This window comes from Spea bombifrons, chromosome 11, assembly GCF_027358695.1.
Source record: "Spea bombifrons isolate aSpeBom1 chromosome 11, aSpeBom1.2.pri, whole genome shotgun sequence".
NCBI classification, from domain to species: Eukaryota; Metazoa; Chordata; class Amphibia; order Anura; family Pelobatidae; genus Spea; species Spea bombifrons.
In genome coordinates this window covers 5,982,653-6,000,179 of record NC_071097.1, presented here as the reverse complement: position 1 = coordinate 6,000,179, position 17,527 = coordinate 5,982,653, and the positions used below count along the sequence as shown (strand labels likewise).

At 46.4% G+C, this 17,527-nt stretch overlaps 1 protein-coding gene across 1 annotated transcript in view; it reads left to right on the top strand.

Moving 5' to 3' along the window:
* The first annotated feature begins 753 nt into the window (after positions 1–753).
* The window catches only part of LOC128468196 (tudor domain-containing protein 1-like), a 33,574-nt gene continuing 16,800 nt past the window's right edge, over positions 754–17,527 (top strand). The window contains exons 1-7 of the mRNA XM_053449889.1: positions 754–889; positions 2,719–2,762; positions 6,058–6,202; positions 8,150–8,252; positions 8,570–8,630; positions 8,991–9,095; positions 9,361–9,546. Of these exons, the coding sequence (XP_053305864.1) occupies positions 754–889; positions 2,719–2,762; positions 6,058–6,202; positions 8,150–8,252; positions 8,570–8,630; positions 8,991–9,095; positions 9,361–9,546 (780 nt within the window). The remainder of the gene's footprint in view (positions 890–2,718; positions 2,763–6,057; positions 6,203–8,149; positions 8,253–8,569; positions 8,631–8,990; positions 9,096–9,360; positions 9,547–17,527) is intronic.

Sequence of the window (17,527 nt, the reverse complement as noted above, 5' to 3'; positions counted from 1 at the left end):
GGTGTCCTGATTTCAGAAATACCTAATTTCTATAGATTTTTCCATACTTTCCCAGCACTTATAGGGAACATACTATAAGGTGTACATTATTCGTAGAATTTTTATTATTTTTCACAGGTTTGGGGGTTGTGAGCGGGGGCAGGAGGGTTATACTGGGTAGATGTTATCTTAGGGCAATGGGATGTAAGATTTTTTTATATATATTTTATTTTATTTTTTCTTAATTTGTTTACATTTTTTTTTTGCATTTAAAAAAAAAAATTGTTAGAGGTCCTCTTAGGGACCTCTTGAACATGTTATTAATGCCAGTGATGTCACAATGACATGAACTCACAATGACATCACTTAGCTCACTTTATTGTTTTATTTTTTAATTATTTATTTTATTATTTTAGTGACTTTTTTTTTTTTTTGTTTTTTCTCAGTTTCATTTTTTCAGCATGGGAGGAGGGTGAGAAACATGGTTTCTCCCTGCATCAGATCGGACAGCAGAAAGCTGGCGATGCTGGCTTCTGCTGTCGGGGGGGAGTCCAGGCTGTCAAACAGCCTGATCTCCCGTGCAGCGGCAGGGATGTGTCCCTGACGCTGCAAGAAGGGCAGGACGTACCGGTACGTCCATAGGGGATTCTTGGGATGTGTTTTTTGGACGTACCGGTACGTCCATAGGGGACTGAAGGGGCTAATCTAGTATAGCAACCTGTCACTTCGTGTTTTGTTTAGCGCCTCAAACCCTGTTCATTTCTTGTTCTCAGGATGATGCAGAAGTCTGAGTGGGATGTCGGGAACCCGGAAGGAGTTGGCCACTCATCCATGAAAACCCCTCTGTCGCACCCGAACCTTATGTCTCCAGCTGTGGCTGCAGGTTTTGGGAGAGCTCGTGATACAAAAGGCAAGGAGGGGTTTGTGTGCCTCTGGCGCCATATTTCATGAACAACCTTTGCTCGCTATACTCCAGAGTCAGAACGGGGGCTGCAGTGTGATTCTAGAAACAGAAGGCATACCTCATACCCCTGAACGATGACTCTTGGTTTGAGTCTCCTGAGGCACGCGTTCCATTTGCTAGCTAAGGAGTCATACTTGCTATATTACCGTATTTATCGGCGTATAACCTCTCTTCCGGTTATAGTGAATGTTGCTGATTATCCCAACTTACCAAGTGTCCGCCTGCTCAGCTATGTCTGGCGGAACACAACACCCTTCTATAAGAGATCTGTTATTCTGTGATGTAAGCAGAATGCCTCCGCTGTGGCTGTCGCCCGTTTTATGCCAAATCCTGCTAATATTTAATAACCAACCACAATTGTGACAAAACACATCCAGCAATACAACAATAAATGTATTTGATTCCAGAATACAGTTGAATTATGTAAAGACGAATACCAAGAGGCGGTATGATTTTAATAATACCTCTGGCGGTAAAAACAATATATCGAAAAGGTTACCATAACAACAATAGACAACAATTATATTCTAAGCACATGGCGCTCACGTTTGTGCTTAACTTTAGAGAGTATCGGCGTATCAAAGACTCCTTTGATGTTCAGTGTCCAAAATGGGTCCTGATTCCAGGTCTATATAGAAGACTTTTTTATTTTTTTTATTTCAGTTACAATACTAGACACGAAACTAGTCCTCGCTTCTTGGCACTAAACTAGCCCAAGATGGAAGAGCAGCTTCCTACTTCATGCTTTTTCTCCGGCAAACTTTCACAGCTCCCGTAGCTTCTGCCAGCATGGCTTCCTTCTCCTCCTTTATCTCCGGTGTTTCCTGCTGACCCCGGCGTCAGTGTGCAGTCCTGGCCGCGTCCCGCAAGGGAAGGCTCCGGTTAGCCGGAGCCGAGGAGTTCCCGTGGCTTAGCCCACATGGCTTTTCATGTAGGCAGCCATTATCCATGGTCTTAGATGAACAGATGCACACGTCATCACTCATTCTCTAGTGCAGGGGTGTCCAACCTGCGGCCCTCCAGCTGCTGTAGGCCTACATCTCCCATACTCCTCTGCCAGGTCCTTAGCTGAAAGAGCATTATGGGAGATGTAGTCCTGCAGCAGCTGGAGGGCCGCAGGTTGGACGCCCCTGTTCTAGTGCTACCTGGTGGTTCTTAACCAATAGAAGAAATTGATATTGTGATGTATGCCGCAGTTAGAGGAGTGCTTCAGCCAAAGGGAGGTACAGATATTGCGTCTGTGACGTAAATAATAATAATGGACGACGCAATCCATGTCCGCTGCATCACAGCCTCTGTAATTGAATCATTTCAAGCTTTCAAAGCTTTGGCAGGCGCGTTCTCGTTAAGCTTTTGTCAAGTCGATAAAATGACCCCTCTCAGGCCCAGTATGCGCAGAGGATATTCGAGGCTATCGGCATTATCCAGGGCAAATCCAGAAGTTTGGGTCTTCGTTGGCCTGAGGTTGAGATGAACTTGAGAGTTGTATCATTTCACACGTAGCTTTTTTTTGGATGTATTTTAGTGAGAAACGATCAGAAGGGGGGGGGATGCTGTAATAAGAAATATCTGATACGAATGGGGGGGGCTTTCCTGGCGTGATTATCAGGTCATAGGATCTTGTCCTTGTCTCTCAATGTGATTTAAGACAATTCTAGATGTCTTTTTTTTTTTTTTTTTTTAATTGATCATGCTTGCAGCTGGGCAGGGTTGGGGTGATAGAATTACAAACTTTTTTTGGTGCCTTAATAGTTTTTTCCTCATTTTTTGCGTAGGAAGAGATTATCGAAGCCATCCAGTGAGGGCAGACTTTCATCTTGTAAGTAATAGCGACGTATGACTTGTTTTTGTGGAAGTGACAAGCTCTCATGTGGGTGATCGGTGGCCGTTGACTATTTAAACTGCTTACCCCACTAAATAACGAAAATATTATCTTTCCTACACTCCAATTAAGTTCATCCTAACTGTTGATCCAGAAGAAGGCACATCCATCCTTGACGTGACTTGTATAATGACGTCTCCCCTAGGACAGCTTTCTTCTTATTATTATTTTATTGAATAACGTGAACAAATTTTCTTCTAGTCTTTCTTCACAACGAGGGTGTTCCATTCTACCTAAGTTTGTATGTATGTCTTATCATTGACACAAAATTTACTCAAGATGGCTCCATTAAACATTTTACGACCTTAGGACTTATTCAACCTTTCCCTCCTCTGATCGCTGTCGGGGAAAAGGTTCCTCATCCAGAAAACGTACTGAATTTCACCCTGAAATCACTCTGATCAGTAGCAGTGGGGATAAAAGTCAAAAGGAGAAACAAAAAAAAAAAGACTCCAGTGATGTCATCATCACATCATGAGAGGTATTATACAGTTCCAAGAGAGATGCCTGAGGTATTTAAAGATGTTAAATGGCTCTCCAGTCAATAAAAGGGCCCACTCCTACTACAAATATACATTAACCCCTTAAGGACAATGAGCGGTCCCTAAACCCATTCGAAAGATATCGGCCGAAAAAGGCATTATCGGGAGTCTGAAGCACAGGGGGCAAGTCTGGGGATGCATAAAATAAGTTTTACTGATAAATATTAATTTACATGTAAAATGTTTTTCATATTTAATAAAAACTATGATTGAGAAAAATGCATTTTTCTTTGTTTCCTTTTATTTGCCATCCTGCCCTCCAGTTATGCACATCTGACCCCAGGCTTGCCGCTCCCCCCCCTCGACTTACCAGTGCATCCCCAGACTTGCCCCCCGTGCTCCAAACTCCCTGGTGTCTAGTTGGGGCAGCCGGTGGACATCTGCGCGATGCGCATAGAAGACCTCTGCTGCTGCCCAGCACTTTCACCGGGGCTTTTATTTTCCAACCTGCCCCCCAGTTATGCACATCTGTCCCCAGGCTTGCCTATCTGCCCCAGAAATGCCTTATACCCTCTAAATGCCACTGTGCTCCATGATATGCCTTTTAACCCTCTATATACCACTGTGCCCCATGATATGCCTTTTGACCCCCTATGTGCCACTCTGCCTCCAGAAATGCCTTACACCCCTATATGCCACTCTGGCATTTAGGGGGTTAAAACGCATATTTGGAGGCAGAGTGGCATTAAGGGGGTTAAAAGGCATATCATAGAGCACTCTGCCTACAGAAATGCCTTATGCCACCCGTTTAACAACACCCCCCCAACAAAAGTCGGGGCAGCGTGTAGACGTCTACGCGATTCGCGTAGGCAACTTCCGCTGCAGCCGGAAGGAGGTGCCGTTAGCAGCGGGGGAAGTCTGCGTCCATCGCGCATACACCCTCCGGCTGTCAGAGAGAATTCTCTCCTCTCTGACAGCCGGGGAAGGTCTGCGCAATGGATCTGGGGGATCTGGATCTTAGTCTCATAGTCAGGCCTCTATTTGAGGTCTGATTATAAGACGAGGGGTATTTTTCAGAGCATTTCCTCTGAAAAAAACCTCGTCTTATAATCGAGCAAATACGGTGGTAGAATCTATTTAGCATGGCGTTTCATTGGCATAAAGATGAGTAAAATATTTTTCAAGTACACGTCAGAAAAAGTTTCCCCCCCCAATTTTTCACTATATTTTATACTAAATTATATTTTACAATCAAAATAAGGGCATCTTGTCCAGCTAAACATGAGCAGCGCAGAAATGTTAAAAAAGCCATTTTCACAAAGGGTACAAAAAATAAAGTCAGCCATTGTCACGAAGGGGTCAAAATAACGTCGAATGGATCAGAAATACAGTGCAGACATTGTAAATGACAATTGCAGCTCGCAAAGTCTGATATGTTTATTTTATGGAATATCCTGACAAGTGTACAGAGTCCATTTTTATCAGCAAGCACCCCTCCTGTTTTCCATTGGCACATTATATTAGCTAATCCTTAAGGCCCCCGGGCTGTTTTTTTACTTTATATATATATATATATATATATATATATATATATATATATATATTCTCCTGTGCTTTTGTGTTTAGTTCTAATTTTCTATTTTGTCAGGGACAAGAATGGCTTTTTTCTTTTTTTTTTTTTTTCCTGTTAAGGGTTAAAGAGGTTTGACATTTTAAAATCTCAAATCTGGTCATATTGCCCACATGTCCTATTAGGGACGTCTTTGAAGCCAGCCAATTCAATTTACCCCATCAAACCATATAGGTTGGAAAACTATACACCCTAGGTTATTTCAAATGAATTGTATTTTAACACATTCTTTGCACCTACTCTACCACCAGCCTTTGTCAAAGTTTGACGTAGGAACTTGATTACACAAAAATATTACCGCAAACTTTGACAGTTTGAGAAGGGCTGGCGGAAGTATTAGTGCATAAAAAGTGTTAGAATACCACATTGTTGTCGCCCAGAAAATATGTGACTGCAGAAAGAAACACTATTTTATGTTCAGCAGTATCCTCCAAGTTAAACTGTCCCGCAATTCAACTTACTTTATTTCAATTTAACTTATTTTAGGTAAGTATGGAGTGCTGTAGGGCGTGGGAAGCGTATTTTTAACGTTTTCTTTTCGGGCTAAATATAGGATTTTTTATGTTTTTTTAATACCAGCTGTAATGTAAAGAGATCCAGTTTGGAGTGGCATAACCTGTTAGGGTTTCCCAGGACAGCAAATAGGGGGTTTTCCATATTGGGGGGCTCCACAATAATCAGGGGAATTCTACGGGGAGCCCTTTGATCACGCTGTGCATCCCTGTGTCTTCTTTGTCATACTGCTGCATCGTACCGACACTCACACTAATGCCAGCCGCTGACTTACAGAGGGATTCCCCAGTGCCATAAGTGATGACCTTTCCGGAGGAGATTAGAGTTTTGGCCAAAACCCCATGACGTCAGGGATATATCTTTGCTCCTCAAGGACTATATTTAGTGACCTATCCCCTACGTAACCGGTCCTTAAGGGGTTACGTTTACAAAAGGCAAATTGATCTTTGGAAATCTCTTTTGCAATTTTGTTTAGTGTATGTATATGTGCGTGTATGTTTTATATTTTTTTTTATTTAGAAAATATGTTGGACCTTTTATTTGTCACCTGGTAGTGTTTTTCTTTAAAGCTACAACCGCATTAAAAACGTTTTTTTGGGGTGAACAGGTGGGCAAGAAGCTTTTACCTGCAAAACAGAAGAAATCACATGTACTACCGGACAATATCTTCTCTGTGGACGGCGACCCGGCTCTCTTTAACACGATAAAGCCTGTGCTGCAGACCACAAGCTGTCATCACTGTGGTTTGCATGGTAAGTAATAGGGCTGCAACTAACGATTATTTTAATAATCGATTAGTTGGCCGATTATTTTTTCGATTAATCGATTAATCGGATAAAAAAAATGAATGTAAATTTTTCATTTATTTAAAATAATTTACTAAACAAATGATGTTAAATACAAACAGCAGAAAAAAAAAATTTGATAGTACATTTCTTGTCTTTATTTCCCAACCAGCCCCCCAATATATGCACATTTGAGCCCAGGCTTGCTACGCTGCCGCCCAGGCATGCCATGCTGCCCCCCCCACATATGCCACGCTGCCTACCACAGCACTCCACACTGCCTCCCACATATACCACACCACGCTGCCTCCCACATCTGCCACTCCACGCTGCCTCCCACATCTGCCACGCCACGCTGCCTCCCACATCTGCCACGCCATGCTGCCTCCCACATCTGCCACTCCACTCTACCCCCCACATGCCACTGTGCCTGATACGCCTTATACCCCCTGAAACACCACTCCATCCTCCCCAGACATGCCACCCTGCCCTCCCCACATATGCCACGCCATGCTGCCTCCCACATCTGCCACTCCACAATGCCTCCCACATATGCCACGCTGCCTCCCACATCTGCCACTGTGCCTAATACGCCTTATATCCCCTGATACCCCACTCCATCCTCCCCAGACATGCCACCCTGCCTCCCAGACATGCCACTTCTCTACCCCCAGATATGCCTTATACACCCTGATACACCACTCCGTCCTCCCCAGACATGCCACACTGCCCTCCCCACATATGCCTTATATACTGTATATGCCTTATACCCCCAGATATGTCACTTCACTGCCCCCAGGATTTAGATTCCCCTAAATTAACCCTAAACTCCCCATTAACCATAACTGCCCCTAAATTAACCCTTAACACCCCCTTAACCACAGCATCCCCTAAATTAACCCTAAAGACCCCATCAACCACAGCATCCCCTAAATTAACCCTAAACACCCCATTAACCACAACTGCCTCAAATTAACCCCAAACACCCCATTAACCACAGCTGCTCCTAAATTAACCCTAAACACCCTATTAACATAACTGCCCCTAAATTAACCCTAAACACCCAATTAACCATAACTGCCCCTAAATTAACCCTAAACACCCCACTAACCATAACTGCCCCTCAATTAACCCCCACCTCCCCTAACTTTCAGTAGCCCAAATATATATATATATATATATATATATATATATATATTACATACATATATACACACATACACATTATATATATATATATATATATATATATATATACTTACAGTTAGATGAGTGTCACAGCCATGTGGTTCTGGCCTGGAGAAGGAAGGGGCGGGGCCAGTTGTCACAGTGATTACAGGGAGGGGGAGTAAGTAGGAGCTGCTGCTGTGAGACGGTGAGTCAGACTAAACGGATTATATAATGAGGGGGATTTTTCAGAGCGTTTGCTCTGAAAAACCCTCATTTTATAATCGATAATAATCGATTCAACTAATCGATAATGAAATTCGTTGCCAACGAATTTCATTATCGATTATTATCGATTTTATCGATTAGTTGTTGCAGCCCTAGTAAGTAATCACAACTGAGCGATGAGCAGCACTCTCTGAAAAGCAATGTGATTTGTGAAATGTGCCTTTTTTTGTTTGACATCCTTCCTACTTAATTATGTTAGGTGACGTTTCACATACGTTACCATTCGGTCCCTTTCCCCTTATTTATCTTTCAGCGGCACTTACCGCTAACCCGATGGCTCGCTAAAATATTTGCATTGCGCTTGGCGTTCCCAAGTGTCCCTGTGAAATCCTGATCACCAGATCTTCATGTCATACCTGCTGATGCTTTAGCTCTCGCTCCAGTGCGGCTGCAAGGCGCTGAAGGATTTGTCAGTAATACGGGGGTGCCGTTTTATTTACTGTTTTCCCTTTGGGACAGGGTCACGGAGGTGTTCCCAGTGCCGGCAGACATGCTATTGCTCAGTGGAGTGTCAGAGAAAAGACTGGGCTTCTCATTCGGTCATATGCAAGCCGACCAGTGTGTAAGTTTCTGTTTTTCTGCGGAAGGGGAATGCAGCCCTCTAGAAGTCTGCGATTGCTAATCTCATCGCAGTTCCCAAGTTCCACCAAGTCGCCAGTGGATCTGTAGCTCATCTAAGGGAGGCTGCTGGTCCAAGTTGTTAAGGAGAGCATCGTCCTATAGCATTTAGATCGGCTGACTTTAGTAAGACAATGGAGCTTCTGTAGAGTGGGTATTGACGGGCCACTTGGAATTACTGCTCATAAATCTGATACATTACCTTACTAATGAATGAGAAATTAGCAAGTATCCTTTTCCAACTACTGGTTTTGTTTTCAGGAAAAACGAAACCAGCTGCCGAGTTCCTATTGAAGCTGCTGAAAAGAAAGCAAGTCCTTTGGTAAAGATTTCTGAAATGCTCCTTGCTGTATGTATTCAGTAATGAGAGGGCTCTGGGGTCGTGCAGTGGGTCCTTTATATTGTGTGACTTTATTTCCACCACTGGGGTTATAGAGGAGCCCGATCATTCCACCTGGAGTGAGAAGTAGAGTTAGGTTCTTGGTTCTCTCCAATTGCCTTTTTGCCTTTTTTGTTTTCCTTTTTCATTGGAAAATCTCACTGAAAGTCATTATACTTTTTTTTAATAAAACAGCAGCCTGGTGACTGTTCAGTATTGCATCTTGCCTTATTGCTAAATATGGAAACATATTTTAGACTGAAGGTAGTCAATGTATGTTGTATTCTCCTATTCTTTCTGCAGGTTGAACCCGCTGTTAGTGATCTCTCAAAGCGTCAGGAAACCGAAAAGAAAATATTTTTATGCGATTTACAAGAGTCGGGAATAAGGAAAGGGACAGAGATTCAGGTGGTGTTCGTTTGCCTGTTACAGTTTATATATTTCTATTTCATTTCTTACATCTCGTGGGGTTTGGGGGTTTTTTGCTTATCAGATAATGCCAGGGGCAGGGTGGCACGGAAATTGTAACTAAAATTAAGGTTATGTTTGCCCCAGAGGTGCTCTGTAAATGCGGAGACAGAGGGTGCGTTTGGATATTGTGTGGTGAGCAAACCTAAAACTAAAACTTGTAGAAGAAGTGCCCAACTGAACTTCAATATGTTTTTTTTTATAGGGCTTTGTTGTGGAATTCTCGAACCCAAGTTATTTCTTTATACATTCGTATATCGAGAAATCAGTGAAGTCTTTGTTCAAGTTGACAACCACACTACAGGAGATATACTCAAAACCTGAGAACCTAAAGAAGGGATATACCCCTGTCATAGGGGAAATCTGTGTGGCCAGATATTCCCAAGACCAGGTAAAAAATATATATATTTAGTTGGAAAGAAAACATGTGCTGTCTCCAGGTGAAGCTAAATCATTCCTATTGCAAGGCAAACATGAGTACAATGTTGCTTTGCATTGTTTGGTCACAAAAGCAGTGTAAAGATATAAAATTTTATTTGTAGCCCACGTTTGTATTTCCCTAAAATACTGTGTGAAAAAAATATGTATATACTATATATATATATATATACTTTTTAAGCAAGTCTTAAAATTAGCACTATATTTTCAAACAATTCTTGCATGGGGATTCTACTTTTAAAAAAATGTATGATTTGATGGGGTAAATTGAATTGGCCGGGTTCAACAATATCCCAAATAACACAGGGGGCAGGATGACTACATGTCAAAATTCATATATGTAAAATGCAGAAGTCCCAAATGTTAGCCCCCAGACAACCCAACAAACCGATGAGGGGTATCACTGAACTCAGTAGATGTTGCAGAACACATATTGTTGTGTTGTGTGAAAGTGACATATACCAGGAGCTGTAAATTCATACCTAAAATACTACTGCAAATTTTGACAGTCTGGTAAAATGTATGTGTGACGGCCCCGGGTTAATCGGTGCCGTCTGTGATAGTTCTTGTTTGTGATACCTGCATTTCCCAGTATATGTTGTGATTATGGTGTGTGCTTTTGTTCCCCTTGTTTGCTACCCTGTCCAGGTGCCACATGTCCTGCCCCCTCCCTCCTTACACAGACTACAGTAGAGACCCCCTACTGGGCTGAGTGCTAATACTCAGTCATATGCAAAGGAGGGCAGGATGTAATTCCCTTGTGTCTATTGGACGCAATTCCCTTGTGTGTCGATTGGACGTAACTCAATCCTTTGTACTGTTTAAATACCCCATGTGTTCCCAAATAAAGGGAGTTCCTGTTTTCACCTCAACATGAGTGTTGCCTGATGCTTGGGGTGGGCTGATATGATCCTGTATTGTCCTTTTCAGGACAATAACCACGCTGTGTAGCTAAGCTTCGGCTAGCCACAGTGCCAAGGTAGCTCCGGTGCAGCGAAGCCCCCCTTCTATCTACAACGCTGGTTCTGCCTGGCGCTGAAGGGGCTAATTGTTGGTGTCCCGGCAGGAGGAAGCAACGTTAGGCGGGAGTACCCAGTGGGGGTACAGGTCGGTCTCGTCACATTGGTGGCAGCGGTGGGATGCTTCCTCAGAACCGGGAGATCCAAACCACCACCGGGACTACACTCCAGTGAATGGAGCATCGTTACGAGGGCTTGAAGAGGCAGACGCTGAAAGACTTATTGGAAGCCCGTGGGCAGACGGCCAGCAACAAGTCAAAGGCTACCTTGATCGCGGAGCTAATGGAGGGAGACCGGAACAGCCTCGCCTCATCGGAGGGCACTGAAACTTCAGAGCTCCAGCGAGAAATCCGGTGGCGTATCAGCCTCCTGGGATCAGAACCGCCACAGGCGCTCATCGCCCAGATAGTCAGCGAGGCCACCCAGCTTCGCATCACAGAGCTCCAGAGAGATAAAGAACGGGCGCCCACGACAGATCGGATTGGCCCTTCGAACAAAGCTAAACTACCCTACGACGCCATTCCCCGATTTCAAGATGGCGTAGATGAGATAGATAGATACTTTCAGATCTTTGAGCGACAATGCGATTTGCAGGGCGTGGAAGCGGCAGACTGGGTGACATTACTGGTGAGTCGGCTGTCGGGACGAGCCTTGGAGGCTTATGAGGCCACCCCAGATGCGGACAGTACCAATTACTATCGGGTAAAGGAACGCTTACTAGCTCGATATGGTATCACCCCCGAGGCCCACAGGCTGAAATTTCGGAGCCTCCGACGCGCAGATGGGCAGCCCTTCACCGAGTGGGTGCATCGCATGACCCGGGCAGCCGAAGGGTGGATCCACGGGTGCCAAGCCTCCTCCGTCACAGATGTCCTCCAGCTGATCATACTGGAGAAATTCTATGACTTGACCCCCCCTGCAGTAAGAGACTGGGTACGTGACCGACGACCCCACACAGTAGACCAGGCCGCAGTTCTAGCTGACCAGTATATTGACTCCCGGAGGACTACCCCACTGGAAGACCGATCAGGGGCCCGCTATGTACCACCCCCACTTCGGCCACCTCAGGCTCACCGCACCGCACCTCGACCCCCGGCACAACTGCGGCCCACTACCTTCCGGGACAGTCGACCTTCGGGTGTCCGGTGCTTCGGATGCAATCGAGTCGGGCACATGCATAGGGAATGCCCCGCTAACCACGCTGCTAGACCGGGAGGGCGTCTACCAGCTGGGCCCATCCGGGCAGCTGCTAATTGCCTGGAGGCTCCATCATCCTCCCCACACCACGACTGGGTCGAAGAGGATTTCGGGGTACTATACGAGGCCGACCCGGTGCAGGTCGCCTCCGACGGACAATCGACATCATCACCGACAAGTCGTATGGCTTAACGGTCGCCCTGCTCAAGGATTACGGGACAGTGGGGCTACCATTACCTTGGTACAGCCACAGATGGTCGCCGCGACCGAGCAGACCAGCCACTCGGTCGCTGTACGGGTGGCGGGAGGAAAGGTGCTCCGAATCCCAACCGCCCGGGTGCATTTGGATTGGGGAGCTGGCGCTCGCGAAGTAGTAGTAGGTGTCATGAAGAACCTACCCGCGGAAGTTCTACTGGGCAACGATCTGGGTCACCTAACTACCGCGTTTCACCCGGATGACACCGCCGAGCAGTGTGGAGCCATCACTCGCCAGCAGGCACGGAAGGCGGACCACGCCCTCGAGGACGAGACCCGGGTGAGTACTGCTAACCCTGACATCCCTCCCCACTATTCCCCGACGGCCCCTACTTTGCCCTGGGCCTCCCCCGCTGACTTTGCCCAGGAGACCTTACATGACCCGACCTTACAGGGCTATAGGGACCGGGCAGGGGCGGGTGGGGACAAGGAAGACAGAATTGAATGGAGCCAGGGGCTATTATACCGACTTACGGATGGGCAGGGAGAGACCCATGTGCCCAAACGCCAGCTGGTCGTGCCGCAAAAGTATCGGCAAGAGATCATGCGTATTGGACACGACATTCCCCTGGCAGGCCATTTGGGGAGGCGACGGACCCATCACCGAGTCACCCGGTCCTTTTTCTGGCCAGGGCTGTCCAAGGATATCCAGCAGTACTGTAGCACCTGCGACACCTGCCAGCGAATAGGGAAGGGGCGTGGCCAGACGAAAGCCACATTACGCCCGCTACCCATCATAGATGAACCCTTCAGCCGGATAGCGGTGGATATAGTAGGGCCCCTACCCCGGCCTAGCCCTTCGGGGAAAAGGTACATACTGACCGTGGTAGATTATGCTACCCGGTATCCCGAGGCCGTCCCCCTGTCCAATATACATGCGGAGACTGTAGCCGATGCCCTACTTCGAGTCTTTGCCAGGGTAGGCTTTCCACAGGAGATAATTTCCGACCAGGGGACCCAATTTACCGCGGAGATTACCCAGCAGCTGTGGAGGTTGTGCGGGATTAAGCCTGTGTATAGCGCCCCTTACCACCCCCAGACGAACGGGTTATGCGAGAGGTTCAATGGAACACTGAAGCAACTGCTTCGGACTTTCGCTACCTCTCACCGGGACTGGGAAAAGTACCTACCACACCTCCTGTTCGCGTACCGGGAGGTGCCCCAAGAGTCCACCGGGTATTCTCCTTTCGAGTTGGTGTACGGGAGGCAGGTACGGGGCCCCTTAGAGTTGATCCGGAGCCATTGGGAGGGGGGAGTAACCACCGAGGGGACCCCGGTTATACAGTATGTCTTAAAGTTCCGGGAGCGGCTGAAGGCACTCGCCGGAATGGTTCGGGAGAACCTTCAAGCCGCGCAGGGGCGGCAAAAACGGTGGTACGATCGCACCGCCCGAGACCGCACTCTGCAAGTTGGGCAAAAAGTTCTTGTCCTCAAGCCGGCTAAGTCCGATAAATTACAAGCTGCCTGGCAGGGTCCCTACCAGGTAGTGAAACAACTGTGTGACACTACCTACCTGGTAACCAAATGCTCCGATAGGAGGATTCAACGAGCCTTCCATGTAAACATGCTTAAGGCTTACCAGGAACGGCCCGACGAGGTGGCCGCTATCTGTGCCCCTGCCGCAGAGGATTCAGAGGATCTTCCGCTACCAGAGTTACCCCAACGGGGCGCAGGGCAAGCGGGCATAGAGGCTATCCGAATTGCGGATCAATTAGGGGCGACCCAGCGGGAACAGGCCCGGCATGTACTGTCTAAGCGCCATCAAATGTTCTCCACTGCCCCTGGGTACACTACTGTAGCAGTGCACCAGGTGGAGACCCCGGGGCAGCCTCCCATGCGGCAAGCAGCTTACCGGGTACCCGAGACTGTACGGGAAGGTATGCGGTCCGAAATACGAGAAATGTTAGATCTAGGAGTTATTGAGCCCTCCAGCAGCCCTTGGGCTTCCCCGGTAGTGCTAGTGCCGAAGCGGGAAGGCACGACCCGCTTCTGTGTGGACTACCGTAAGTTAAACGACCGGACTACAACCGACGCTTACCCCATGCCCCGAGTAGACGAACTCTTGGACCGCATTGCTAGGGGAAATTTTCTCACTACCCTAGACCTGTGTAAGGGTTACTGGCAGATCCCCCTGGCCCCAGAAGCCATTCCGAAGTCGGCCTTCATCACCCCTTTCGGTTTATACCAGTTTAAGGTTATGCCGTTTGGGATGAAGAACGCCCCAGCGACTTTCCAACGGATGATTGACCGGCTGCTCGATGGCCTCCAGGACTTTGCGTGTGCATACCTGGACGACATCGCGATATATAGCGACAACTGGGACGAACACCTCGTTCACCTGGGAGTTGTATTAGATCGCATCAGGTCTGCGGGTCTCACCTTGAAACCAGACAAGTGTACGATAGGGGTTTCCGAGGTATCTTATCTAGGCCACCGGGTGGGCAGCGGGCGACAACGACCTGAACCTGCGAAGATAGAGGCAGTGGCTAACTGGCCCACCCCTACAACCAAGACACAGGTCTTAGCCTTTTTGGGTACAGCGGGTTACTACCGACGGTTCGTCCCCAACTACAGCGCCATTGCCAAACCCCTGACGGACCTAACCAAAAAAAAGTTACCCCGACAGGTCCTGTGGTCTCCAGAGTGCGAAGCCGCCTTCCAGCAGTTAAAGAGTGCCTTGACCTCCGCCCCAGTACTAGCCGCGCCTGACCCGTCCAAGCGTTTTTCTGTCCACACAGATGCCTCCACATTCGGGCTGGGAGCAGTTCTAAGCCAAGTAGGAACTGACGGCAGTGAGCACCCCGTAGCCTACATCAGCCGAAAGCTGCTACCCAGGGAAGTCGGGTACGCCGCCGTGGAAAAAGAGTGCCTAGCGCTGGTGTGGGCTCTAAAGAAACTCCAACCCTACCTGTACGGGCAATCTTTTACAGTGCTTACCGACCACAATCCCCTCATTTGGCTGAACCGTGTCTCCGGGGACAATGGACGCCTGCTGCGATGGAGCCTAGCCCTACAACCCTACAACTTCACGGTTCAGTATCGTCCAGGCAAACAAAACGGGAACGCTGATGGACTCTCACGGCAAACCGATCTCCTGCCCACCTAACTTCCCCGGACAGCCACACTCCAAAGACTGGGGAGCAGAGACAACCTAATGCCCACCTATCTTTCCCGGACAGCCCCAAGCCGACCCGTTAGGGGTCTAGTCGGGTCTGCCGGACTATGGGGGGGAGATGTGACGGCCCCGGGTTAATCGGTGCCGTCTGTGATAGTTCTTGTTTGTGATACCTGCATTTCCCAGTATATGTTGTGATTATGGTGTGTGCTTTTGTTCCCCTTGTTTGCTACCCTGTCCAGGTGCCACATGTCCTGCCCCCTCCCTCCTTACACAGACTACAGTAGAGACCCCCTACTGGGCTGAGTGCTAATACTCAGTCATATGCAAAGGAGGGCAGGATGTAATTCCCTTGTGTCTATTGGACGCAATTCCCTTGTGTGTCGATTGGACGTAACTCAATCCTTTGTACTGTTTAAATACCCCTGTGTTCCCAAATAAAGGGAGTTCCTGTTTTCACCTCAACATGAGTGTTGCCTGATGCTTGGGGTGGGCTGATATGATCCTGTATTGTCCTTTTCAGGACAATAACCACGCTGTGTAGCTAAGCTTCAGCTAGCCACAGTGCCAAGGTAGCTCCGGTGCAGCGAAGCCCCCCTTCTATCTACAACGCTGGTTCTGCCTGGCGCTGAAGGGGCTAATTGTTGGTGTCCCGGCAGGAGGAAGCAACGTTAGGCGGGAGTACCCAGTGGGGGTACAGGTCGGTCCCGTCACAGTATGCATGGAAAGAGTTAAAATACCAGCATTTAAAATACTCTGGGGTGTCTAGTTTTCAAAAATGTATGTTTTTATTGGACACATTGAATTGGCCAGGATCAAAGATGTACCAAATAGGGCATGGGCAGTGGATCTCCAGATGTCAAAGTCCAACATTTAAAAATGATCATCCACCAAATGTGGTCTTTTTGCCCCCAAACAGCCAGGCAAATTCATACCTGAAGTAAAATGTGTGTGGGAGAAAAAAGAACCTCAAACAAATGACCACCACAAAGGCTGGATGTAGAATTAGTGCATGGAAATAGTTATAATACTAGCATTTGAAATACTAATAAAAAAATGTATGGGGTAAATTGCATTGGCCGGCTTCAAAGATACCCGAAATAGCACACGGGGGCAGAATGACCAGATTTGGAAAAAATGGTTTTGAAATAGCATAATGCTACTTATTGCCCCATAATGTGCAGAAAAAAAACATAAACATAAAACATTGGGTATTTCTAGACTCAGGACAAATAGTAGAATCTATTTAGCAGGTATTTTTCTTTAGTTTGTATAAATGAGTAAAATATTTTTTAAGAAAAAGTCCTTTTTTCAAAAATGTTTACCATATTTTATTCTTTTTTTATCATAGTAAATGATACATCTAAAGCTAGCCCTTCGTGTCCTGAAAAAAATAATATATAACTTGTGTGGGTTCAGTAAACGTGGAAGAACAAAATTACAGCTCAACACGAGCAGCGCAGAAATGTTAAAACAGCCATTGTCACGAAGGGGTTAATGCATCCACAAAAAATGGGCTTCCTTTTGAAACCATAGAAACATGTAAACATCTATACTAAAATAACATTGCTTTTGCAGGTTTGTTTAGGTGTCTTCTGCTGAATAATATCCAAATTAATGTTCAGCAACATTTCCGATAACGGGGATACCCCAAATATTTGTTATGTTCTAGAGCCGTAACCATCCTTTACATTTTACCCCATGGTGTATTACATTTAATGTATGATTTTCTTACTGAGAAGGGCCCTCGGTAAAATAAAACTTCCTTATTACATCTGTGTCTGTGTTAGGTCCCTTTTAAGTATTTAAATGGTTTTACCGCATTTTTCTTTTTTTTTTCCCCCCAATAAAGCCATTGTGTGATATTTTTTTTATATTTACTGAAAAAGCTCTATATGCTACTATTGGCTGTATAACTTTTTTGTTTATTGTTTATTGAAGAGCACATATCACTTTTTTGTGTGCAAACTTGTTTTTTATGTGATTGAGAGAAACTCAAAAATATTTTGTGGTGGAGAATCAACATGGTATAATTCACTTCATATTCAGTCATAATAGTATAATAAGTGTTAAGAGTTCCCAGTGCTTGTCGCGTTCTGAAAGCAGTTGCAATAGAATTGAGAGACAGCTGGACATGCTGCTTGTCTACAACCCTTACTCTTCCAGAGCAGACGTGTATGGTGTGAAGAGTGATCAGATGAATTGCAATCAATTGCAATGTCCCTCTTTGCCATTAAAATGAACTTAACCCCCCCAAAAAACATTTCCACTGCATTTCAGCCCTGCCCCAAAAGGACCAGCTGACATCATGTCAGTGATTCTCTCGTTAACACCGGTGAGAGTGTTGA